The 26,700-nt window shown below is 38.0% G+C and overlaps 1 protein-coding gene across 4 annotated transcripts in view; it reads right to left on the bottom strand.

Moving 5' to 3' along the window:
- Positions 1 to 1,232: 1,232 nt before the first annotated feature.
- GK5 (glycerol kinase 5) overlaps positions 1,233 to 26,700 on the bottom strand; it is a 63,944-nt gene continuing 38,476 nt past the window's right edge. For all 4 annotated transcript variants that reach the window (XM_058551757.1, XM_058551764.1, XM_058551782.1 and 1 more), the window contains 5 exons: positions 16,316 to 16,410; positions 10,018 to 10,121; positions 8,964 to 9,023; positions 7,954 to 8,087; positions 1,233 to 4,853 (listed from right to left, as the gene is read on the bottom strand). In XM_058551757.1, the coding sequence (XP_058407740.1) occupies positions 4,705 to 4,853; positions 7,954 to 8,087; positions 8,964 to 9,023; positions 10,018 to 10,121; positions 16,316 to 16,410 (542 nt within the window). In that variant the 3' untranslated portion in view covers positions 1,233 to 4,704. The remainder of the gene's footprint in view (positions 4,854 to 7,953; positions 8,088 to 8,963; positions 9,024 to 10,017; positions 10,122 to 16,315; positions 16,411 to 26,700) is intronic.

Below are 26,700 nucleotides of genomic sequence, written 5' to 3'. Positions count from 1 at the left end.
AAAGTTTAAAAAAAGATATTTAAAGATATGGCTCATTTAGAAAACAACCCAATTAGCAAATGGGCAAAAGATATGAACAGATAGTTCACTGAGGAGGATAAACAGATGGCAAAAAACACATGAAAAGATTTGACATCATTGTTAATTAGGGAAATACAAATTAAAACCACAATGAGAAAAACACACACCTATCACAGTGGCTAAATAAAAAATTGTGACATCAAATGCTGGTGAGGATGTGGAGAGACTGGATCAGCCACACATGCTGGTGGGAATGTAAAATGGTGCAACTATTCTGGAAAACAGTTTGGTAGTTTCTTGTGAAAATATGGCTCATTTAAACTGGAAACCTTGTATCATATATTTTCTAAATAACATAGATATGTGTACAGACATAGCCATTTTATTTTAATAAACCAAATATACAGTAAAGGGAGGGAAAGAAAGTGGAAATAGAATAATAGAGAATTTCCAAAATATCTGATTCTGCAGGTTCCTGCCTCTATCGTCCCCACTCCCAAGATCATTCCTGCATTCCTCTAGGAATGGGCCCATAGGAATACAGTGAAAATATAGCCAGTGACTCAGAATAGATGCTGGTGCCAAAATATTTATGACTTTGAAGCTCCAAAACTTAAAAAGCCCATGTGATTCTGGATCCCCTCTTTGACTTCTTTGGGGTTATCCATTTCGACTGGTTTGAACCAGACAACCTGGCTTCAGGTGTGCAAGAAGACGATTCTAGGACCAGATAGGTCCAGGGTGTGTTTGGGGATTTTCATTCTAATTGAGAAACATGATCTAAATTTCCCAAAGGTATTCAAAATCCTTTTGGGTAGATTCAAGCTTTCTAGGATCTCTCTGGAATGACTCTAGAATCACTTAAAATTGAAGAACCCCAGGGTCCAGCTATGTCTTTCCTCAAAGAATTATAAAATTCTTGCCAAACTCCTGGACTGGATTATTTTAAATTAAAGACTGGTCCCCAGGATAAGTCCCTTGCAGAAGGCGCTATTTCTGAAACTCCTTCCCTCTGACACCAGAGTGTTTGTTGTTCTTAAGATTCAATCTGTTAGTCATCTGCAGTCAAATACATACAACTTGGGAACAGAAAGGCTTCAATTATACCTTAGAAAGTTAATATAACTGTGTATTTATGGATGTGTATCTCTACACAAAGACATTTGCAGATATATAAACATATGAAGAATTTTTAAATCAACAGTATGAAGATTCTAGCTTTCATAACAAAGTAGTCCTTCTTAATTCAACAAAACATATTTTACTTGCAATGCATACAAGCTGCTCCCTATCAACAAATGTATGCAACATCAAGGATAAAACGTATATGCAAAAAAAGTTGCACTTAGAAACGTAAAGTTAAAATTCCCCCAAATATGAAGGCACAGAGTTGAGTTCTCTGGAAGTAGATATGGTTTCTGCTTTCAGGGAACTTCTAGTCTGGTGGAGGCTTGCACAGAGGCAGATGAAAGAGAGAGTGATCTCCTCTGTTCAGAGATGAAAAACAAGCAAAAAAGCAGATCAAATCAAAGATGATCTGCAGAATGCCTTAATCCTATACTGAAGTCATGAACCCACTCATTGCGAGCACAGAGGATGCAGGGGTGGGGATGGGGGTGGGTGGATACTAACAGCAGAAGATAATTACAACATGAGATTTTTTTTTTGTGAGGAAGATTAGCCCTGAGCTAACATCTGTTGCCAATCCTCCTCTTTTTGCTGAGGAAGACTGGCCCTGGGCTAACATCCGTGCCCATCTTCCTCCACTTTATACGTGGGATGCCGCCACAGCACGGCTTGGTAAGCAGTGCATACGTCCATGCCCAGGATCCGGGCCTGCGAACCCTGGGCCGCCAAAGTTGAGCGTGTGAACTTCTACCCTACCGGGCTGGCACCTACATGAGATTTTTTTTAACTTCATTAACCAGCAAAGTAGAAACCCTATTTATTTTAAGATACTACCACCTCTTTTTGCTAACAATCACTTGCTAAGGTAAAAACAAGGCAGAGAGTAAAGGAGTATGATAGACGCTCCACAGTCACTGAGTACTCAGTCTTCGTCTAACAGTCTGTATCAGCGCTTCTCCACTGGGGGCAGATCTTGCCTCCAAGGGGACATTTGGCAACGTTTGGAGACATCTTTGACCATCACAACTAGGGGGATCCTACCGGTAGCTAGTGGGTCAGCGGTAGAGGTCAGCAACGCTGCTAAATATCCTCTAATGCACAGCACAGCACCCTAAAACAGAGAATTATCTGTCCCAAAATGTCAACAGTGCTCAGGGTGAGAAACCATGTCATGGCTGGATATAAAAAATTTAAAAATCAGTAAGTCTACAGTATAAAAGCAATTAGTACCACTTTAAGAAGGATTGTACAGGAACATTCTCCTTGATAAGATAGCTACAAGACCTCCTAAAAATATCTGATAGATCCATAATGGTAAAATACATTAGCACAGAAATTGTTTTAAACTTCAAATATTAGCATACAATTGAAAAATGAATTTGAAAGATGGAAAGGATAATTTTTTTTGCTCAATTGATTTTTGATTATCAACTATTTCTACAACCACAAAAGCAAAAGTGGCCACGTTTCTGATTTAGGTCAAATCTGACAAAAGATTTACTAAACTGTGTCACTAAAAACAGCCAGAAATACGAAAAATAAAGATTAACAAAAGAAAAAAATTAGCCACTGATTTTTGAGGAGATGCTCAATTCCATGAGAGATATGCTAAGTTATTTTCCCACAGTATCTAAAAGATATTTATCATTTACTTTGTGGTTTTATGACGAGAAAGAAGAACATAGAGGAGATGAACTAACAAACTTTTAGGTATTAATAATACTATAATTCAGTATATCAATAAAAAATACAGAATTATTTCCTATGAAATCATACCTGCTGAGAAGCAGGGTCTATAAGAAATAGTAAAACAACACAGCAGCTTTCATATGATTTTGATAAAAAAGCCTTTAATTGGCCACTAAGCTTTGTAAAAAGGATGTAAAAAACAGGAAAAATGAAAAGAAGAATAAGATATTATCTACACAATGGGATCTGACTTACTAGAGTAAACAAAACACCTCCACTTAAAAATATTCCCAAATCTTAATTAATGGAGTTAATGATACTATATATTTACTATAATGACTCCATCAAAAAATCTTAATAATTTAAGAGGACACTTAAAGTTCACTGAAGTGGAATTTGCAGAAATGCAATTTGACCCCCAGTTCTCATCTCTAACTGTCTCTGAAATGGACATATACAACAGCAACAATAACAGTCTCTGTAATAGTCACTTCAATTACGTTATTATTTAACAGCTAGCTCTATAACAGTAGGATGTTATGTGATAAAGCCTGACCAAGAGGGAAATAAATTCATTATTGCTGCAAATCAAAAGGAACCTAGCCCAAATGAAGGGCGGGGCAAATAACAGGAGAGCAGGTTGGAAGGTGGTCACCTGCATTAGGACAATTTTACACCTGGCCTGAAGCTACTCACAACTCGTACTCCTCTTCATATTTCTATCCAGAAAGCCCGAGAACGCAGAACTGTGCCTGCTCCTCTCTGGGGATCTCTGGCTCAGTGGCCGTAGAGCAGTCACTAACATGAGTGAACTCCCATCACCTCTGTCAGCTACCCATCGCCTGTATCTCAGAGAGGAAGAGACTGGACAAAAATAAAAAAGATACTTGAACAAGTAAAATACCCCAATGAAGGCGATTCTTACGTCACCAATAAATTAGGGCACTTTCTTCAAATTAAGCTCTGTCAATTAGGCACTTAATAAAAACAAAGACATTTATGCAAGCATCTCACCAACTGAAAAGAAAAAGAACAGGGGAAGAAAGGCAAGAATTATACTTACTTCCTGCATTTTGTAAAAGATGGGATGTCATGCTTTAGCTAGAAGTTTTTGAAAGAAACTCTATTTGAGAAGGAAAATATAGTCTTTTCTTGTTCCTTATGAATTAATACCCTTTTTTAATTTCATTAACTAAAATTATTTTTTCAATGTTTTTCAATACATAAAGAATGCTCAGATTTTGGTTAAATAAGGAACAATTAAGGCAGTGTCTTTAAGCCCAAAAAAGTAAATAACTGACTATCAAATAAGCCTGAGAAGGACATAATACAACATTGAACAATTATGGCTTTAAATATAAAATATTAATGTTTCAAAATTCCACATTTCCTCAGTTATTCTTTCTTTTTAGCTGTATGGACTTTGAGTAGCCCACTTAATTTTAAAGAATTAAAGGAATACTTTTCACATAATTTTGGAACAAAATGTGAATGGTGCTTGACCCAGAACTATTAACTCAAAGATAGTAAACCATTATGTTCACATCTACCACTGACTCAGTATAAAAAGGAGGAGGACCCATAACCATCAAAACATGGTTGGAAACAGTTAATGTTCTTTGGAATTTGCTACAAAACAGAAGATACAAAGTTCTGAGGTATTGTTGCCTTACAATCTTACCAAGGTTTGGATTTTTAAAAATGAGGTTTTGGTTTTGTGTCAAAAAAGCAATGCTTTTTCTCTCTGAGTGTAAAACTCTCTTTAAATCTTCTCTCAGTCCTCATTGTATGGGTTATCCCTGAGCTTTGTCCCATCTGCGTGTCACAGCAACTGGCCACTTCCAGTTTCAGCCCTTCCGCATAGTGCTACGTCTTGTGATACCAATTCATGGAGCGTTTCACTGCCTTGACCCAGTTTTCCATACTCATTTCATATTCTTGCCATTTCTTCTGTGGCTTGAAAACCATTTCACTCTGCCTCAGTTTCTTTAGTTCTTCCTTGTCAGTCCAAAACCCTACAGATGAAAAAATTATTCTCAAATTTTAAGGCAAATAATGAGTCCATAAAGTTTATCTATAAAACTAAGTGAATTGGTGCAAAGGGAAACAGCTATTATTTTAAAACACAATCCAAAATATTTTGTTGCTTTTTAATTTTGTTAGATTGACTATCCCTGAGAATAAATACATCAGGATTTTAAAATCTTTTGGTCTCTAATGATCAGCTTTATTTGTGTGTGGCAGGGCGTGAATCATTTCTAGAGCAACCACACCCTGTCATCATTTCATTTCATGACTTGCTACTAAGAAAAAAAAAAGTGAGAAATAGTATATTTCATTTTTTTACAACTAAAAAAACCAAAGATAAATTAAGATTTTTGTCATATATCTTGAGGAAAGAGGCAACTCCCTGGGATATGCATAAAATTCAAAGTTGAGAATTAATATAATAGTTTCTTTTTCAAATTACTGCATTTCAAACAAGTTATTTAAATTCTTGTTCAAGATAATATTGTAGCTCTGGCATATATTGTTCTTTACAAAGAGGATCATGTGACTTAAAATAAAAAGCAGCAAGAAAACACACTCATAAGTGTGATCATAAGTAGTCTGAAATGGTAGAGGTGTCTTGTTAATACACGTGATACATCTCACCCACTCTGAAGTACTAACGTAGTCGATAAGTCTTTGTGACATACATTTTCTCTTACCAATAAAGGTGACATAAAATTCTTCCTTCTAAAATTTTCTGTCAGGTCACATTCTTTCTATTTACAAAGTCAGCATTTTAGACTATCTATATTTAAATATATTAATTAATTTATAGAAGTTTTAAAAAGACTAAAAATAGTTTTTATTAGTATACTACAGTTAGATAAATCTAGTCATGAAAATAAATATGTTCTTAAAATCCTTATTTCCAGAATTTATTTACACTTTAAGACATACATGTATATTTTTAAAAGTCATTTTATTAAATATGTATCAAATAGACCCCAGTTTCTGGGTGAATTTCGAAAATACAGACAATGTGCATAGGCTTCAGGTCTCAAATTTCTGAGAGAGAAGCAATCCAACCAGATATCTTAGCTTTTCTGAGAAGGTGACACTGCTCCTTGTAGTTAGGGAAGCATCTTTGTATTGAAAGGTTTGAAATTAAATATAGGTATAATGAAGTAGATAAAACTCAAGCTACCATGTTATACGTAAGAATAATCTGCCTGTGTTTGTTATTTAAAGTATTGTAAATGTCAAAAGAATCTCACATATTTAGTTTTATAAGGTGAAAAGTGTAGAAGAATTTGATTAACCTTATAAATAATATTAGAATGTTTATGAGAATGATTCACTGTAATTACAAGACTAATTTATTCACTTTGCAAGAGTTGTTTAAGCACTTGAGGTTTTCCTTGTTACAGTTAGAAATTTGCTCAGTTAGGCATGTGAAATTATCAAAAAGAAAATCAACTATATTACATTTATAAGAGTTGAAATATACAAAGGAATTTAACTAAATATGTAAATAGAAATTATTTAAAAGAAACTTATTTTCTTCAACTTGAATTAATCAAACACTAATCAATGAACAAATGGAAGCAAGTGTATTATTTTTATTTTAAATTAACAGATTTTTAGTAGAATAAAGTTTAAATTGAACTTACCAAGATTTCACGCTTTTTGGATTTGTAACTTTAACATGCTAAATATTAGCCTAAAACTTTTAACTGTAAAATATCCTGTTTTGCACACTCTTCTACATATCACATTAAAATAATCCCAGTGTCCCAAAGCATCATCCTACTTCCTAGGGGGCCCCCTAATTGGCCTCCCTACTTCCATTCTTTAGCCCTGCCAACTAATCCTTTCACTAATTGCCAAAGTGATCTGTTCAAATGTAGATCTGTCCATGTCCCTCCCCTGCTTAAAATTCTTCAGTGGCTTTCCAATGCCTTCAAGATCAAGTCCAAAGTCCTCTTTATGAGGAGTCCACTACCACTGGACCTCTACACACCTCTCCAGCCTCTTCTCTGGCACCCCCGTTATCAGCACTCCCCGCAATGGGCCAGTACCTTTGCACGAGCTGCCTTCTCTACTGGATCACTCACCTCTTATCCTCTCCTCATCCGGCTGTCTGCTAACTCATTCAAAACTGAGCTATATGTTGCCTCCTCTGGGAAGCCTATACCTCTTGCTCAATACTATGGCTGTTCACTGCGTTTATCAGACCAAGTTTAATAACTGGTTGACCTGTCTGACTGCACCCACCAGAGACTCCCACAGCAGGGACTATGTCTTTTAAACTCTTTATTCCCAGCAGTGACTGTCATATAGCAGCGTACTCAACACAAGTTGTTCAATAAATAAAATGGAGTGGTTAATGCCAAAGACAAGCCTATCTACTCAGAAAGTTTACCCATCTCTGTCTCTATGTGTTTGTTTATTGTTGTTATTATCTACTACTTAATGAAGGAAATCATACGGTATTTGACCTTCTCCCTCTTATTTCACTTTGCATTATACCCTCAATGTCCATTCAACAATAAACAAACACATAGAGACAGAGATTGGATTGGTGGTTACCAGAGGGGAAGGGGGGAGGGAGCAGGGTGAAAGGGATAATTCGGTACATGTGTGTGGTGATGGGTTGTAATTAGTATTTTGGTGGTGAACATGATGTAATCTATGCAGAAATAGAAGTATAATGATGTACACCTGAAATTTGTACAATGTTATAAACCAATGTTACTGCAATAAACAAAAAATGAGGAAAAAAAAAAAACTAAGCTCATTAACTTACAGCCATCAAACTCCAAAAAAAAAAAAAAAAAGAAAGAAAGTTTACCCAGAGACCCTTCCTTGCTAAAGACCAAAGCAGCTGAGAATGAACTGTCCTTGCCTCATACTTCTGACTGAAGGAGTGAAGTAAGGAGGTGCAAACGGACCCACCCACAGAGGTCACAGGAGCATTTTGTGAGCAATATGCAGACGTGTATGGAGCTCAAACGGACACTAAGGCTTTCCAGACCCTCTCTATAATTTTGTGATTTGGGAGGAGAAATGCTATCTGGAAGAAACAGTTTGCAAGAAAGCTCTTGTTATAAAATCCACACATACCAACAGCAAGGCCAGCTAGAGAAGCTGCACCGAGGCACGACATGTCAACATGGACGGGTCTGTCTATACTCTCATTAATCAGGTCTGCTGTCATCTGCATGACAAAACTGTTCTTGCAGACTCCTCCATCTGCCCTGAGGGGAGCAAGAGATGTGAGATGAATTACTGCAACAAAAGCACAACGTCATTACAAAATCTTTCTAAATGGGCCACATGTTTTGTTATTTGCTGGGAAAGATTCGCCCTGAGCTAACATCTGTTGCCAATCTTCCTCTTTTTTTTTTCCCCTCCCAAAAGCCCCAGTGCATACTTGTATATTCTAATTGTAAGTCCTTCTAGTTCTTCTATGTGAGCTGCCGCCACAGCATGGCTACTGACAGCCGAGTAGTGTGGTCCTGAGTAGTGTGGAACCGAACCCAGGCCACTAAAGTGGAGTGCGCTGAACTTTAACCACTCGGCCATCAGGGCTGGCTCCCACATATTTTTTCAGATCCTTGATTTTATTTTTTAAGTTTAATTCTTTAATTCCAAAATTATATCACTTAGTATTGACCTGAAGATAGAGGACATTACTAGGTAATCTTTAAACATTTTTCCTTATTCCTGCCATCAATTTTCCCACTTGCCCTGTTTGTCCTGGGACTAGTTGAAAACAGGCCAAGTGAACTAAGCCAACATAAAAACTCATTTAGACATTCCAGCAAACAAAATTTGATGCTTCCATGCCAAAAGGATATCCACACACCCAAAAAAGAGATTTTAAAAGTCTTTATAATACATATATGGGTGTTAAGATCCTCCCAAATTCCGTAGTGTGCTATATTCTCCATAAATCCAAAATTAGCTTTCCTTTCTTTTCCAAATTCCTATGACCAAGAATTTTGTTGCAAAGAAGCTAGGTATAAGTTCTTTTTTGAAATCCTGGATAATTATAATGATGAAAATACTAATAGTAGCTACTACTTACTTCTAATTTCTAATTAAATCTGTTAGAAACATAGTTTACATACCGGATTTTTGTTACGGGAATATGGATCTCTTTCTGCATCAACTCATATAACTGTTTGTTTCTAGTTAAAAAAACAAGATTATTTAGAGGAAATTCATATCATGATAATTCTCTATTTTTCTCCAATCTAGAAAAATAAAAAGTGTGGTTTTAGTTACATGATTTATAAAATATGCAAAAGAAAGTATTAAAGAAATATAAATTACGCTAACTGGAAGTTGTTAACAGATGCTCAAATAAACAATAGGCTCAGGGCTTGAGCTTTTTACCTTGATACAAAAGAGCATAATTTTTATTTTAGGACTAAATTTAACCTATTTCTATTCCTAGAAATAAAAATTTAAAGCAAGCATCCATTTAATAGAGAGATATTAAGATGATATACCATAAATAACATCTAATACAATTCATCAAATATAAAAGTAATCATTTCATAATCACAGAAAATTTTATTTTAAACATTACAAATTTTCCACATTTATGACAGCCACATTCTTAATTTAATTTAATTTTTTTTTTGCGAGGAAGATTGGCCCTAAGCTAACATCTGTTGCCAATGTTCCTCTTTTTGCTGAGGAAGATTAGCCTTGAGCTAACACCTGTGCCCATCTGCCTCTTAATTTTAATAAGCTACACCTGCCCCATAACAAAAAGACCACAGGGAAATATATATAAAGGATAATTTTGATGATTCAATCTTTGAGTATAACAGAAGCATTAATAGTTAGAATTCTCCTTCCTGAATAAAAATACAAAAATATTTGAAAGTCCAAATTTTGAATCTTTTATACTTAAGAAATTGGATATTTTTAAAAACCATTCAGTTTTCACATATCAAATATAAGTGGTATTGGTACTATTAAGTACTAAAAAAATAAGAGATGCTAAGGAAATTAGCAATAAGAACAGATTATATCATACACAGTATCAATCAAAATAAAGGTAAAAACACTGAGCTAAAATTAAGAAATTTCTTAATTTAGTTTAGTAGAAATTAATATAAGGAAATGGCAATACTGTATGGGGAAGGGGGAGTTTAGGGCAGGTTTTGGTACCTGAAAGCTATTGACTCCAATATTGCTCGTACAAGATGGTATTTACTGGTGGAAGGCTTCAAACCCATAAAAGAGGCACATGCACAGGGGTCATTTAATGGAGCCTAAAGTGAGAGATAGTAAGAATATATTATTATTGTTCTAAATTATGTCTATAGAGTTGAAGACATATTATACAATAAAAACATAGCCATGTTAGGAAAAAAGTACTTATTTAGAGTTAAGTAGTTTTAAAATAAATGACAGCCTAAAACATGTTAACATGTTAACTATTAGATGAAGTTTGTATTCAGATACTGGACTTAGCTGGACCTCCTCTGTGAGCTCATACCAAGAAAAGGGCACTGAGCAAAAAATTTTTTTTTCTTTTTTTTTTTTCGTGAGGGAGATCAGCCCTGAGCTAACATCTGTGCTAATCCTCCTCTTTTTGCTGAGGAAGACCGGCTCTGAGCTAACATCTATTGCCAATCCTCCTCCTTTTTTTTTCCCCCAAAGCCCCAGTAGATAGTTGTATGTCATAGTTGCACATCCTTCTAGTTGCTGTATGTGGGACGCGGCCCCAGCATGGCCGGAGAAGCGGTGGGTGGGTCCGCGCCCGGGATCCGAACCCGGGGCGCCAGCAGCGGAGCACGCGCACTTAACCGCTAAGCCACTGGGCCGGCCATGAGCAAAAAATTTTATTAAATGCCTAGCTTTATAAATGAGGACAACGAAAAGCAATCCTAGTATTTCCCCTCTTCTCCAAATGTAAAGTTTTTACACTAAAATTGTTTACTATGTAGAGTGGCTTTTTGAGGATGTAAGTTCGACTTAAGATAAAAAACGATAGTGCAAAAAAATGTTTTTCCGTGTCATAACTTATACCCAATATGTTGTCAGACATTCAAACTAAACTCTTCTATTTCTTAGCTACTTAAAAGTCTTATTGCCTAAAATCAGCCTAACATCTGTCTTTAAAGGAGCCAAAATCTTGAGCTAGAATTATGTTTTCATCAGATGAAGTTTGTATTCATTTTTGCGGCCCCAGAAATGCAAGATAATTCTGGGACAAGAAGATGAAAAACAAAGCTCCCTGCCAGAGCTCGCAGCCTCACAAGGAAAGAGACAGTTCCAACACACCTACATAAGGTCATGACAGGGAGACATGCTAGTGCTGTGGGGAAATGATGGTCCCCAGACCTAGGCACCTTCTACCCTCAGGGCCTGGATGCCTCATCTCTTTACCTGGAAGCTTTCTACCACCCCTTCCCCTAGTTGACCCTGCTCCCCCTCCAAATCTTGGCTCAGGTGCCTCTGGGAAAACTTCTGACCCCAGAGACTGGACAGATCCCCCATTATATGTTTTTATGGAACCCTATAACTTCTCATCACATCATGTACCTCAGTTTAGAATCAAATATATTTGTGTGATTGCTTGTTGACACTCCATCTTCCCTGCTACACTATAAGTGTCGTAGGTGGAAAGTCATGCAACATGCTCACTGTGTGTCTCCAGGGCCTAGCACTGTATCTGGTCCCCAGAGGGGATCAATATCCATTTATTGAATCAACGAACAAACAATACTTCTCCTGATTACTTAACTGAAGAAATTCTACATTACATCTTATCTTCACTGTAGCTCTGATTTTCCTCCTACTATGATTTTTTTTTTAATTTTATTTTTTTTGTTCCCCCAAAGCCCCAGTAGATAGTTGTATGTCATAGTTGCACATCCTTCTAGTTGCTGTATGTGGGACGCGGCCTCAGCGTGGCCAGAGAAGCGATGCATCGGTGTGCGCCCGGGATCCGAACCCGGGGCGCCAGCAGCGGAGCGTGCGCACTTAACTGCTAAGCCACGGGGCCGGCCCTACTATGATTTTATCTTGATAATTTTTCAAACTTATTAACATCTTTTGGTGATTCAGTCAGTAAAAGCTGATATATACAGTAAATCTGGTCTATATCAGATGACGTAATACTGTAAAACAAAGATAGGTCAGATTCAGCTAGTTCAGCAGTCCCTGGTACTATGCTATGTTTTTTCTGCATAAAAATTACTTCTTCTAATATACCACATAAAATATTGGTATGCTTGGCGTGAAATTACTTTTGTGCAAAAAGCTATGCACACAATTTATTATTAATAATAGGCCAATTTGAGAGGTAATAAATTCCATAGAAACCTAGAAATTTCTTCATAGGTTACGACGTCCCTGCATTGGTTAATCCAAGCAAGTCTGTCTTGGGGATGATATGATAGGAAAAACACTGGGAAGGTCCTTTAAAGGGCCTGGGCACACCTCGCCAGGGCAGACAGCCTCCAGCACCACCTCTAATCTGTCACTGCCAATCCCATAAGCAAGCCTGCCAGCCCATCAACTCACTAGGAACAGTAGGACTCAGCAAAGTTGTGTTTGGAGCCCTGAGCAAAACTAGCAGACTCCTGCCCAAGGCACAGACTACCTGCCTCAGCAGGCCCTTGCCACCACTGGGATCTCGGCCTAATCTGCTGGGGACCTGCAGGATGGTTAATGCCAGCATGCCTCTTGTCCTTGTCAACCCAGACCCTAAACACCAGTTCCCCTGGCATCTACTGTGCATTCCTGTTGTCATATTTTACGCCATACCATGAAACAGGATGGCAGAGTGGTTCAGAACCTGGACTCCGGAGTCAGAACACCTAGCTCCTAAAACCAGCTCTGCTCCTCACTAGCTGTGTGACACTGGGCAAGTGATTTAACAGCTCTAACTCTCAGTTTCCTCATCTTCCGAATGGGATGATAAGAGTATCTTCCACCTTGTTGAGTTAACTGACGATAAAATGAGATAATGCATGTAAAGAATTTAGGACCATGCCTGACACACAGTAAGAATTCACAGGTTGACTGCCACTACAATTGTTATTATTATTTCTTACCCAAACCCTCCCCACCACTACTGACTTTCTTCATAACACTTTCACTGTGCCTTCTGAACTCTTCCTTTTATTGTAAAAAAATTCCCCTAACCCTTAACCATTCTGAGAAGTTCCCTCCACTTATGTTGTACCTGCTGTAACAAACTGGCCCTGCGCTGGGCAAATGGCTTTAGTTGCAGCTATTCAGTGGAGGGGTCTCAGGCTTCCATGCCACAGGAACCAGAGGACTCTGCACTAACTTCCCATGACCACTCTAGGCCACTATGCACCTACTGGTAGAGACATTGCCCTTCCCCCATGTTTGCTTAGGGCCACATCAACATCGTGCTACGTCTCCCTTCACCTTTTCACCACTCAGACATCCTAGGAACTCAGAACGAGAGACAGCATTCACAGTACTTACTGGCCAGATCTCCTTCTAAGGAAACCGCTTGAATCCACAGACCCTGTTGTCTAACGCAGCCATGTCTCATACCCTAGTCCCACAGCTACCACCACACCTGTGGGGCGAACACAACCGACTCAAAGTCTCCAAAGCTTGAAAAGACACAGTTGTCCAATCAGATTCCCTCCCTTGGAAATATGGACTAGGAAACACTGAGAAAAAGACCATCGACAGAGGGAACTAAAGTCAAAAGGGTGCACGAGGTGGAAGAAGGTTGTGCGTATTTCCAAATTGTGAAGAAGCAGAAAGTATAAGGAAGATACTGACGATTAAGTAGAAGTTATGAGGAAGAAAGGACACAGAGCAAAGCTGGTAATGAGAAGGGAAAAGCAGACTCAGAGAAGCAGAAACTGCAAAGAAGAACAGCAACAACTGCAGTTAGTTGTCGCCTCCTTCGCAATCCCAGTCCTCAGGAGGATGTGAACCACCAGCTCCCTCAGGGGCAGCTTAAGCAAGCCTGTTCCTTGCAAACCTAAGAACCCTCATTGCAGCATGACCCCTCATCCTCTAAAGACTGGCACTTGCTTACAGTCCCATCCATCCTACCACTGCCAGCATCACAGTAATTTTAACGTCAAGTAGACGACCACTGAGTCTTGCCTCCCAGATCTGTCATGGATACTTTACGTTAGCATCGCCCTCCCCAAACCACAGCCCTGTAGAGCAAAGCCACAATGGCTGTATCAATTGATGCCACCTCCAGTGTACGTCCCCCATGCTCCAGCCCACCCCTTCTGCCATTCCCTGAAGCGGGTATCCCAGACTTTCCCACTCAAGGTTCCTCCAATGCTCCTTTCTCAGCAGACTCCCTTGAGAAATTGAGGCTATTAGGAGCCTTTAATATCCTGCCCCCCATTATCTACAGCTGAAACGATATTCTAAAATTAAAGGCCGCGTCACAGATACTTGACCCTCCCTCCCTTCATTCCTTCCATTCTCCCCTCCCTCATTTTCTCTAGTTGTCAACATAGGCAACTTAAGGTGATCTCCCTCCTCTTTTCCAAACAGCTTTGTATCAACACACTATTGTTGTATGAATTTACTTTCGGTTTCCAGTTAAGAGTTTCATTTTACACCGGGAAATATTTGGCCTACAATCCTCCCCGCGCCTGACCCCAACATATTGCCAGGTTACAATCATGGCAGGACAGGGACATTTTGTTATCAATAGGAAGTTAAAAACTACATCTGTGATAGTTTTCTCTAATCTTCAGGGCTTTAGCAATACTTTTTTTTTTTTTATATTTTATATTACTTTTACAAGCATATGAATTGATGGAGAAGTTAAAGGCAGAGTTGCCAAGATACAGTCACTACTAAGTCCCTCAGCACATTTTTCAAAAAGGGAAGAATACATATTAGCCTAATTAAATCCTACTTTTGCTGATGACAACTATTCATCTAACATCCGCCTGAAACCTCGATCAGACAAATATGCCTCACCCCTTGTCCTATCATGGATGCTATTTAATTGCCTCACATCACCCTGAAGAGGATACAATGCAATGTACGTAGTTTATAAACTTTTAGTCCTTTAGGATAAGTATATACAAGGAAATTATTACAGAAATTAAAATAATGCTCCTTTAATAATCTAGCTTGGAAATATTATATTTTTAGAGATTTAAAACACTTGATCTAATTCTTTTTCACAAGCTTCTACATTACACAAATTTTCAAATTTTGGACTTTTTGAAACTGATTGCCTGAGTATGGGATGGACTAGAAGCAAGGAAAAAATTTTTTTTTTGGCAGGAGAAAATTTGCCCTAAGCTAACATCTGTTGCCAATCTTCCTCCCTTTTTCTTCCTTTTTCCGCCCCCAAAGCCCCAGTACGTAGTTGTGTATACTTGTAAGTTCTTCTGGTTCTTCTGTGTGAGCCACCGCCACAGCATGGCTACTGACAGACGAGTGGTGTGGTTCTGTGCCCAGTGTGGAACCACAGCCCATGAGGGCTGGCTCAAAAATTTTTATTTTTTGAACAGAAAAAATATTTAGAGGAGGATTAAAAGGACCAGTATAAGCATTCCAAAAAAAAAGGAATTTTGTTAATAATAATATACCCGAAAACAGTTTTTGAAAAGTCTTTCTCACAACACGTTAAAATTAGAGGCAGCATCACAGATCTTTCAATTAAACATAAAGTTAAATGTTACAAAATCAAGCCTTTTACTGGGTTCATTTTTTTTTTTTTTTTTTGTGAGGAGATCAGCCCTGAGCTAACATCCGCCAATCCTCCTCCTTTTTTGCTGAGGAAGACGGCCCTGGGCTAACATCGGTGCCCATCTTCCTCCACTTTATATGGGACGCCGCCACAGCATGGCTTACCAAGCAGTGCGTCGGTGCGCGCCCGGGATCCGAACCAGCGAACCCCGGGCCGCCGCAGCGGAGCGCGCGCACTTAACCGCTTGCGCCACCGGGCCAGCCCCTGGGTTCATTTTTTTATTAGGCAAAGTGACCAATATGCCACCACAACAGTTAACCAAAAGAAATTTTGATTTTTTAGAAGTTAATGGAACTTATAAATAAATAACTGCAAAACATACACACTCATATATGCGTACATGTGTGCCTTAACATTATTTTTCTAATTCTCAATGGTATGCTTCCTCTAAGTAAAGAATGCCAATTTACTGATATATTTTTCCACCACTGAGAAATGGCTATTTTTGATCATGATAAAGTAATCCTAGGTCTTCTGTAAAAGTTCTATGATAAACCTGCCAACTTTTAGTTTCCACAGGGACGGAGTTCTGAGCAGAAGCCAGCTGAATTTGCTCTGCTCTCCGTGGAATGCACACTAGGTCAAAGCACGGCTCTCGGCCCTAGAATGTCCCTTCCCCTTAGATCTGTTCAATACCCAAATTTTCAGGTAAGTGAGTGGCAGATACACAATTGTGAGTGTGGGTATGAGGAGAGAAATGTCTGTAATTGCCATTAACTTTAAAAAAAATACCTGCAATCCACTAAAAGATGGAACAAAATAAACTCCTTCAGAATCTTCCAAACTTTTGGCCATTTTTTCAGTCTCAGCAGCATCTGTGAAAAGATCTGCAAAAACAAACACAAACAAACAAACAACAAAAAACCCCTAAAACAAAACGAAGGGGTTGGGAGGGACAAACAGAATTGTGTTACGTGACTAGCAGTTAGCTGCATCCACCTTTATTATGAAGATAATGTGAAAGTCCCCTCAGTGAAAAGGGTCAACACAAACGCCAGTCTGCTCTGCTGCCATCTGGGTTCTCATGCTGCACTGGTTCATGGAAACAGCAAGGGAGACACAGGGTCCTTAAGATAGGCTCTGTACGCAACAGGCTTCACTTTTTACTTTGAAGATATCTGAACCATTTAAAAATCAATTCTCTATGGTTTTTGGCATTAAAAAAATTATTCTCCTGAGTATAACACCCATCCTAGTTTTCTCAGTATCAACTGAGAAACCGCTCCATCTAACAAGATCAATAAGAGGCCAGTAACAAATAGATACATTAAAGTCAATCTTTAAAAAACAAGCAAATCAAGACCTGATTCATCTAATATACTTTTTTACTGAAGTATATAATATATATACAGAAAACTGCACAAATCCTAAGTGTATAGAGGAATGAATGTTCACATGTGAATACGCCCAGGTAGCCAACATCCAGGTCAAGACATAAGCTTCTTCTATTGAACATCATGCTTGTGAGATTTATTCATGTGGTTACAAGCAGCTGTACTTCATTCATTCTCACCTCTGTATAGTATTCCATTGTGTGAATATACACAATTTATCAAACTGGTCTACAGCTGATATGCATTTGGGTAGTTTCCAGTTTTTGGCTCATATAAATAGACCACTTGGAACACTCCTGTACATTCTTTTTAGCAAACGTATGTGTACATTTCTGTTTGTCATATATCAGGAGACGGAATTGCTAGTCCTAGGTTCTTCACATTTAGGACTAACTTTAGAAGATACTGCCAAATCATTTTCCAACATGGTTATACCAATTTAAGGCTCCTGCCAGCAGTATCAGAGTTCTAGTTACCCCATATTCTTGCCAATAATTGATACTATGTTTTTCATTTTAGCTTTTTTGATGGTATCGCACCATGGTTTGATTTTATATTTCTCTGCTGACTAATGAAGTTGAAACCCTTTTTAATGGCCATTTGGATATCCTTGAATGAAGCAACTCCTGAATGAACATGGAGGACAGACAGCATAGACCAGATGACAAAGCTCAGGAATCAGTCATAATAAATATTGCTGGCTTTATACAGCCTTAATTAAGTTGGTTTTACTTTATTATATGTTTCATTATTCTTATACTGAATAATTGATTAAAGAAGTTGTTTAAGGAGCACCTATGTTAAAACTCAAGTTAATGAGGATCACTCAATAATAATTACCAATTCTACTCAAAATGACAGTTATCAGATCCAAAAGTCACATTCATTTGGTCAAAATGTCCAGATAACACATCAAAATATCTCTCTTCAAAAACTAATAATAAAAAGAAAAATATTGGTTTTGAAATCAATACTTTAAAAAAAATCACGTCCAAATGTCTGAATTTTAAAATCAAGATTTGGAAAACATACTAGATGGCTGGTTTGAGGAAAGTTTTTGGAAACAGACAAAGAAATGGAAAAAAAAAAGAAATCTAGTTTATTCACATTCTTCACTGGGTATTCTATCCCTGCTTGAAGAATTTCTCTAAATAATCTTCCACTTAAACTGTTTCCAAATGAGCTTATTGATGAAAAATCCTTTGGAGTAAGCAGACTTCACTCTGTGTCTCCCACTGAACACAACTAAGAATCCAAGATGGAATGCACAGAAAAGCTATGTGAGGACTCAGAAGAATAAGCTAGCAGGCTGACCGGGGAACTCTAAGTACCACCAAACCGGCAGTGAGTTTCCTGTTTTTTATTTTCTCTGAGATCTCCTGGCCTAGACTCAGGGACAGCCTAAAATGTGAAACGTTGGTCTGCACACTGGGTGCAAATATGAAGAGCTTCTAAAGAAGTCCTCTCTTTCCAACCTGAGGAGCAGGAGTCAGGAGTCTTTACAGGACAGAGAGTGGGGAAATTTGTTTGTTTGTTGCTTTCTGGATTTTTTCATTCTACCTGAACAAGAGAGAGAAAAAAACACTGGGGAAAAAAGAGAGAGAGAGAGGGGACAAACAGAGCCTCAGGGATCTGTGGGACAGTAAGAAAAGGCCTAATATTTCTGTGATTTGAATCCCAGAAGCAAAGGACAAAGAATGCAATGCAGAAAAACTATCTGAACAAAAAAATGACTGTAAACTTCTCATAGTGGATAAAAGATAAAATCTATAGATTTGAGAAGCTCAGCAAATCCCAAACTGGATAAACACAAAGAAATTCTTGCCCAGACACGTCCATCATAATAAAACTGAAACCTAAAAACTAAAGGCAAAGAAAAAGTCTTGAAAGCAGCCAGATTACACAGTGGGGAACAAACATTCAAATGACTGTGGGCTTCGCATCAGAGCTATGACGGTCTTGAGGCAGTGGAACATCTTTTAAGTACTAAAAGAAAACAACTGTCAACCTAGAATTCTACATCCAGCAAAAATATCCTTCAGGAATAAAGACAGTCTCCGATGAAGAAGAGCTAAGAGAATTTGTTACCAACATACATGCTATAAAAGAAATGCTAAATAATATTTATATGCAAAAAAGAACCTTGACCTAAACCTCACACTTTATACAAAACTTAACTCAAAATGGCTTATATATCTAACTGTAAACCAAACTATAAAACTTTTAGAAGAAAACATGGGAGAAAAATCCATGACTCTATTTTGGCAAATAGTTCTTAGATATGAGACCAAAAGCACAATTCATAAAATAAAAAATTGATAAAAAGTTCACCAATTTAAAAACTTTTACTCTTCAAAAGACACTATTAAGAAAATGAAAAGATGGGGCCAGCCTGGTGGCGTAGTGCTTAAGTGCGTGTGCTCTGCTTCAGTGGCCCGGGGTTCGCAGGTTCAGATCCCAGGTACATACCTATGCACCGCTTGTCAAGCCATGCTGTGGTGGCATCCCATATGAAGTAGAGGAAGATGGGCACGGATGTTAGTCCAGGGCCAACCTTCCTCAGCAAAAAGAGGAGGATTGGCAACAGATGTTAGCTCAGGGCTAATCTTCCTCACCAAAAAAAAAAAAAAAGAAAGAAAGAAAATGAAAAGAATAAGCTATAGCCTACAGAAAATATTTGCAAATCACATATTCCAAAGAGGACTTTTGTTCAGAATCAGCCCAACAAAAAATACATGAAAGATTTGAACAGAGACTTCACCAAGGAAGATATACAGGTGGCAAATAAGAACATGAAAAGATGTTTGACATCATTAGCCATTAGGGAAATGCAAATTAAAAACACAGTGAGATAACATTACTCACCTATTAGGATGGCTAAAATTTAAAAACACGACAACACCAAGCACTGGAGCAAGATGAACACACACGTTGCTGGTGAGAATGTAAAATGGTAAGGCCACTCTGGAAAATAGTTTGGCTGGTTTTTGTTTTTTAAAAGATAAACACATACTTATTTGTGGTTATGTGTTCATATGACACATATAACACTGTGTTTATATGAGCTAACAATCCCACTCTTAGGTATTTACCCTAAAAAAACTAAATCTGATGTTCACACAAAAACCTGTACGTGAGTGTTCACAGTGGCTTTATTCATAATCACCAAAAACTGGAAACAGCAGCCTACATGTCCTTCAGTGGGAGAACGGATGAACCAACTGTGATATAGCCATATAACAGAACGTAGAATGAACTATAAGTACAAACAACAACATCAATGAATCTCAAAGGCATTACGCTGAGTAAAAGAAACCACCTCAACTGGTTATATGATTCCACTTACTATATGGAAATAGATTCCATTTATATGATATTGTGGATTCCATTTATATGATATTAGATTCCAATATCCATTTATATGATTCCATTTATGTGAGAGCCATTTATACAATATTCCATTTATATGATATTGTGGAAAAGGTCAAAAGCTTGACAATAACATAAGACTTCTACTTTATTACCCAACTTCTGCAGTTCATCCAACCAGATCATTTGCCTATGCAAAAGATGCTACGAGGAAAGACGCTATGGGGAAATAGTCTCATACATTTCTGGGGGAATGCAAAATGGCACAATTCCTATGGAGGGGAATTTGGCAATATCTAACAAAACTACAATGCATTTATCCTTTAACATAGCACTCTCACTTCTGGAAATTTATTCTTACAAGACACCTCCAACAATATGAAAATACATATGCACAAAGTTATTCACTACAGCATTATCTGTATTTGCAAAATACTGGAAACTACTTAAATGCCCAAATATAGGATATTGGCTTGGTAAACTGTGTACATACACACAATGGAGTACTATGCAGTTGCAAAAAAGAATGAAGATACCTATAAACTGACGTGAGGCAATTTCCAGAATATATTTTTAAGTGAAAATGGCAAAGTACAGGGGCTGGCCTGGTGGCGCAGGAGATTAAGTGCGCGCGCTCCACTGCAGCGACCCGGGGTTCACCGGTTCGGATCCCGGGCGCGCACCGACTCACCGCTTGTCAAGCCATGCGTGTGGCAGCATCCCATATAAAGTAGAGGAAGATGGGCATGGATGTTAGCCCAGGGCCAATCTTCCTCAGCAAAAAGAGGAGAATTGGCATTGGATGTTAGCTCAGGGCTGGTCTTCCTCACACACAAACAAAAAAATTAATAATGTTTTTAAAAAGGACACAGAGAGAGGGAAAAACTAAAACAGAATGATAAGAGAAACAAATGAACCCAATTCTGTTTCAAATTAATAAAATTACTGAAAGGAAAAGAGAAAACTAATCCAAGTAACCTTTGAATAGCGTGTTTTGACCAGATATCCTTGATATAAAGGAAAAACCTTGCAAACAATCTTGAACAAATGTCATTTGTTATAGTGGTATGGGTCTAGTATCTCTGAAAGTTTTTTGTAAATATTTTAAGATTGAGCAAATGAATACATAATATTAATGTTGTTGGGAGCCAGGGTTCTCAATGTGGAAAAAGGGAGATAAAAATGTAGAACAGGAAAAGACAAGCAAGGACCCTTAGGGGCTAGACCAGAATTGGAGGTACAATATAAACTTAAGGATTTTTCACACACACACACACACACACACACACTTCTAGCTCTGCTGCAAGGGCCTAGAAGCAATGATACTCCAGCTATTGTTTTTAAATACTATTTCCCACCAAAAGGAGTCAAGGCTCATTGGGAAAGTGGCTAATTCCAGGGCAGGGGGAGGAAAAACAAAAGATGAGCTTAATACATCTTGTGTCAGAAACTAAGAAAGTGATCAAAAAATAATAGACACAGACATTTAAAAGACACAGAAGACAGTCTGAGGGAATTCTTACTGGCCAAATCTGGGGCAATTTGAGCATGAAAATAAATAAGAAGTATAAAAATTATAACCTGTTGAATGAAATAAGAAACCATGAATTTATAGTGACAATAAAGAGATAAAGGGGAGAAGGGAAAGCTCTTCTTTATAAAATAGAATGCTAACTAATAAACACAGAGGGAATAATGGAGTTAGAAAATACCATTTTGCAACCATCAGAGTGAGACTGATCCAGGCAAGAACCATCAACGAATGCTAAATGTAGAGGATGGGGGAAGTTTAATGAGAAATGGGATATCTAGCTAGTCTGGAAGTATCTCCCCACATATTATTTATTACAAAAGGAAAAACAGTAATTATACAATGGAGAAGCTGGAAAACATCTTATGCACACGAAAAAGATTTAACAGAACCAAAACAGGACTAACAGATATCTTTCATCTCAGGTATATATTCTGAGGAAGACACAGTATCACTTACGTATGATTTCAGCCAAAACTAAATAATGGGGATCTAGTCATGAGAAACCCAAATTGAGGGACAGTCTATAAAATAACTGATCTATATTCTTCAAAAATGTCAATGGAAGGAAAAAAAAGAAAAAAGCTGAGGAAACTGTTCCAGATTAAAGGAGATTATACAATAAACATTCCTGGACTAGATCCTGTATTGGAAAAAAATTGCCATGACAGACATTATCGGAACATCCAACAAAACTGGAATATGGACTATAAATTTGATAAAAGCATGATATATCCAATGTGAAATTTACTGAAGTTAATAAGCATACTTCAGATATGTAAGAGAATATGCTTGTTCTTAGGAAATACACAGTGAAATACTACAGGGAAAGGAGCATGATGTATGCAATGTATTCTCAAAGAGCTCAGAAAATTATATAGGTATTTATCTATCCCACAGCATATAGGATGGATGGATGGACGGTAGGTAAGTAAATAAAGCAATCATGGCAGAATGTTAAAAATTGGCAAATCTGCGGTAAAGGTATACAAGAGTTTTTGTACTATTTTTACAACTTAAAGTTTGAAATTATTTCAAAATAAAAGTTAAAACAGTTCTCATTTTCACCTCTCTGTTTCTCTCTCTATATATGTATATATACCTAGTGAAACATATATAGGGCACCAATCCTTGGGTATTTTTAAAAGAGATTTAGTTTATCAATTTTACTTTGTATTATTTCTCAATTTTATGATGTGTATATCCTTATACTTTTTGGCTTGGAAGTTTATTATGCTTCTCTTTTTTTTTTTTTTCTTATTAGTAGGCATTCATCCTTTTCCTCTAAGCACTGTTTTTACAGAATTATAGTCACTTTATTTATTTTCGGGACACTATTAAATTGTGTTTCAAATGTTTTCCTTGGCCCTATGCTGCTTAAGAAAAGACATTTCAAATTTCCACATGGCTAAGTACCACTTAACTGCTGCTTTTACATTTCTAACCATATTACACAGACTGTGATGTTCCACTCCACTGCTTTCTCAGTACGGCATTGAGACAAGGAATGGCGCCGTGTTGTGTGTGTGTGTGTGCGCATGCATGTGTGTGTGTGCGCATGCATGTTTAGAAAGGGATTTATATGAATTTGAAATGAAGACATAAATGCATAGAAAGAAGAAAAGAAAAAATGTACACTCGGTTGTCTATTCCTGACCAGCAATTTGCCCCTTAAGTTACACATCACGGAATTAAAAGCACTTATGGGAGGGAGACACAAAAAAGAATATCATTTTGAAATATTTAACAGAAACATTACTTTCTTTTATAGAACAACCATACATACACATAAAATCTTTAAGCCTAACTTAATTAGGGGCTTTTTCTAGTGCGAAGATAATTTCAATCTCTTAAAGGGATATCCAAAACTATGTTCGTAATGTATGGAAATAAAGTATTTACATTACAGTAAGAAAAATTAAATTAGTTTAGTGTAAGAGCAATTCAAATAAAATAGAACAAAGAGCAGTCTGGCCTGCTACCAGGAAAAAAAAATTTTTTTATTTAAAAAAAACCCTATTTGTATACTTTGCCTTCTCCATGTTGAGATCTTTGTTCTATTTCCTTTTGGCTGCAGTATCTCCTCAGGTAATTTCCTTAGAAAGTATATACTGCACGGCCAAGAAATGCCACTTTTGCACTTAACATGAATGATATCTTAGCCAGGCACCAGAATATGGGCTCACTGTTCTTTTTTTCTCTGTAATGTGTAGATGTTGTTCCACTTTTGAAATTTTACAACTAACTTCCATGCCAGTCTGAGTCTTTTTTCTTTATAAATAAACTGTTCTTCCCGTGTCTAGAAGCTTTTCTTTTTTCTTGGGATTCAGACAATTCATCTACATATGACTGTCTTAGTTTGTGTCTTTTTTTTTAACTTGGTAAGCCATTTCAGTCTGAAAACTCAGGTCTTTCTTCTACTCAGGAAAGTTTATTTTCAATTATCTTTTCAATTTTTACATTTTCATAATCCCATTTCCATAATTACATTTTCATAGTCCAGAAAAGAGACTATTGTTCATGTATTGTTTTCTCTGATCTTTCCTCTATATCTCTTGCCTTTCAGTTTTATTTTCTATTTTTTCTTTTTTGTTCTTAAATTCTTCCTGATTCCTATTTGGGCTTTCAGCACTGTCCATTTCACGTTTTATTAATATTTTTACATTTTCTATATCATGTTTTTTGTTCTTCAAAACTCTTAGGTTTTCCAAATATTTCTTTGCCATATTTTTTTATCCCTTTAAGTTCCACTTTTGTTGATATTACTTTAATGTTCTGTGTCTTCCATTACCTCTGCCTCTGCAGGAGCTACCTGGTGTGCTTCACTGAACTTGGTCACCCTCCTTCAAGGTGCTAAATGCTCCTAAAAACTTTGTGCTCTCTTTTAGGTCAGGCTTATGGGGTTGGCAGGCAGTGAGAGGTAAAGGAGTGAACGCTCTTGGCTCTCGGGCTTCTCCAGTATGAGAGAGATTCGGCCTCTCCCCTCGGCCTGGAAGAGGGGCAGTTCAGACTCAACAGAGCCTCTGCCCACTGTTAGTAGGCTCTCCCAGGGACATAGCAGGCTCTCCCAGGGACGTAGCCGGCTCTCCCAGGGACGTAGCAGGCTCTCCCTGGGATGGGCCAGGCCAGCTCTTTCTTCTCCACATGCTGAGGGGATTTCCTCCTGCCTCAGCAGGCTGGATCCACTGAGAACATCTAGAGGGTCCCCACCAGCCTCTGGTATTTTCACCAATAACACTCAGGTGGTGGCCTCTGCAGACCCTGGGTCTGCACAGTCTACTTGAGAACCCAAAGCGTCATTCACGTCTGGGCTCCACTCCAGCTTCTGCAGGGAGCATACTTCTCTGCCTGTGTGTCCTCCCAGCAGGAGGCAAGAGGGAGGCAGGACCATGAACTAGACCCTCCTCACTAGGAGTAACATGTAACTATTCACCACCACCTAGAATTAGATCCTATAGAGAGAATGTTTATCTCATCTCCTCTAATCAGGGACACTGTATCTCTCCAGAGAGAAGGAAAAAGTTTCCTCTACTTCTAGTAAACAAGAGTCCTGGGTGATTTTAAATGTGTACTGAGGTCTTATGGGAATTGCCTGGAGCAGGCAGATGCGACGTGTAGCAATTAAAAGTGGTACTGCCAGGGAAAAGATGTCCCCTGACCCGTGTTACTGGAGGACAGCAGAGACGGGAACCGCTTCAGTTGTGGAACAGAAAGGGCTTCCTTTCAGTCCCTTAAGCAGGTCACGCTCCTCCCCACCCTGGGCATTCCTCACTTGGCCCCTCTGCCGGGACACTCCTTGACCAGCTGCCTATCCTACCTGCCCAACCACTCTCTTCCTTCCTTCAGGGCTCAGCTGCAACAGCACTTCCTGAGAGAAGCCTTCTGATTCTCCAGATTAGACAAGCCCTCCCTTGAGAGAGAGATCACTGATGCTGCTGCTACTTCTCCCTCCTGGTACTTCACACCGTTTGTTTTTTTCCAACTGTTCATTTAGGATATGTCTTTCCTGCCACCCTGCAACCTCCATGAGGGCAGGGAGCGTCTGTCTTATTCTCTGGTGTTCTCCGAGCATGTACAGTCCTAGGCACATGGTGAGCACTCAACCACTTGTTAACTGAATAAAAGCTGGGAGACATGAAGATATTTGTAAAATTGAGATAGCAAAATAGAACAAAGAGTGAAGGGGAGTAGAAATGGACCAAATTAAAGAGAAAAGAGATGCTCATGTGGGGACCCAAATGTGGCAGTTAACAGAGAAGGCAAAAGGGGAAAAAAGGGAGAGAAAACTGGCCTGTGTGAAAAAGATTAAGAAAATAAATCTAAAAATCAAGATGAAACTGGTTTAAAACGGTTTTTACGCCTGAGCCTGAGCTGTTCAACCCAATAAAGGGGTGGAAGGAAGCCATTCAGAGTGGACCAAGCCCAGCACGTCACACAAAGACACAAAGGCTCAGCTTACACATTCGAGGAGATGCCAGCGTTACTCAGGCTATTATTATATACTGTGTTTCTCTGAATATAATTTATTTATTTTTTCCAATATACCCATTAAAGTGCATTCCCACTGTACAATGTTGCACTATATGGATATACTGACATTTACTTATTTAATGCTTTTTTATTAGATGGGAACTTATTTCCAATTGCTATACTAAACATCCATGTATGCACACATGTCTTTGTACACCTGTATGATTATTTTCTTAGGAAACAGAATAGAAGCAAGGGCAAAGGGTCTGCACTCTATAAAATGATACATATTGCTTGATTGTCCTCAAGAAAGGCAATGCTAATTAACATTCATCCCAATGGAAAACAAGAATACTTTTTTCTCTACATTCCCACCAATGCTGAGCATCACTGAACTAATTATCTCTGACAAT

Source organism: Diceros bicornis, chromosome 2 (genome assembly GCF_020826845.1).
Source record: "Diceros bicornis minor isolate mBicDic1 chromosome 2, mDicBic1.mat.cur, whole genome shotgun sequence".
NCBI lineage: Eukaryota > Metazoa > Chordata > Mammalia > Perissodactyla > Rhinocerotidae > Diceros > Diceros bicornis.
The sequence above is the reverse complement of the archived record's forward strand: the minus strand, read 5'-3'. Positions and strand labels throughout refer to the sequence as shown.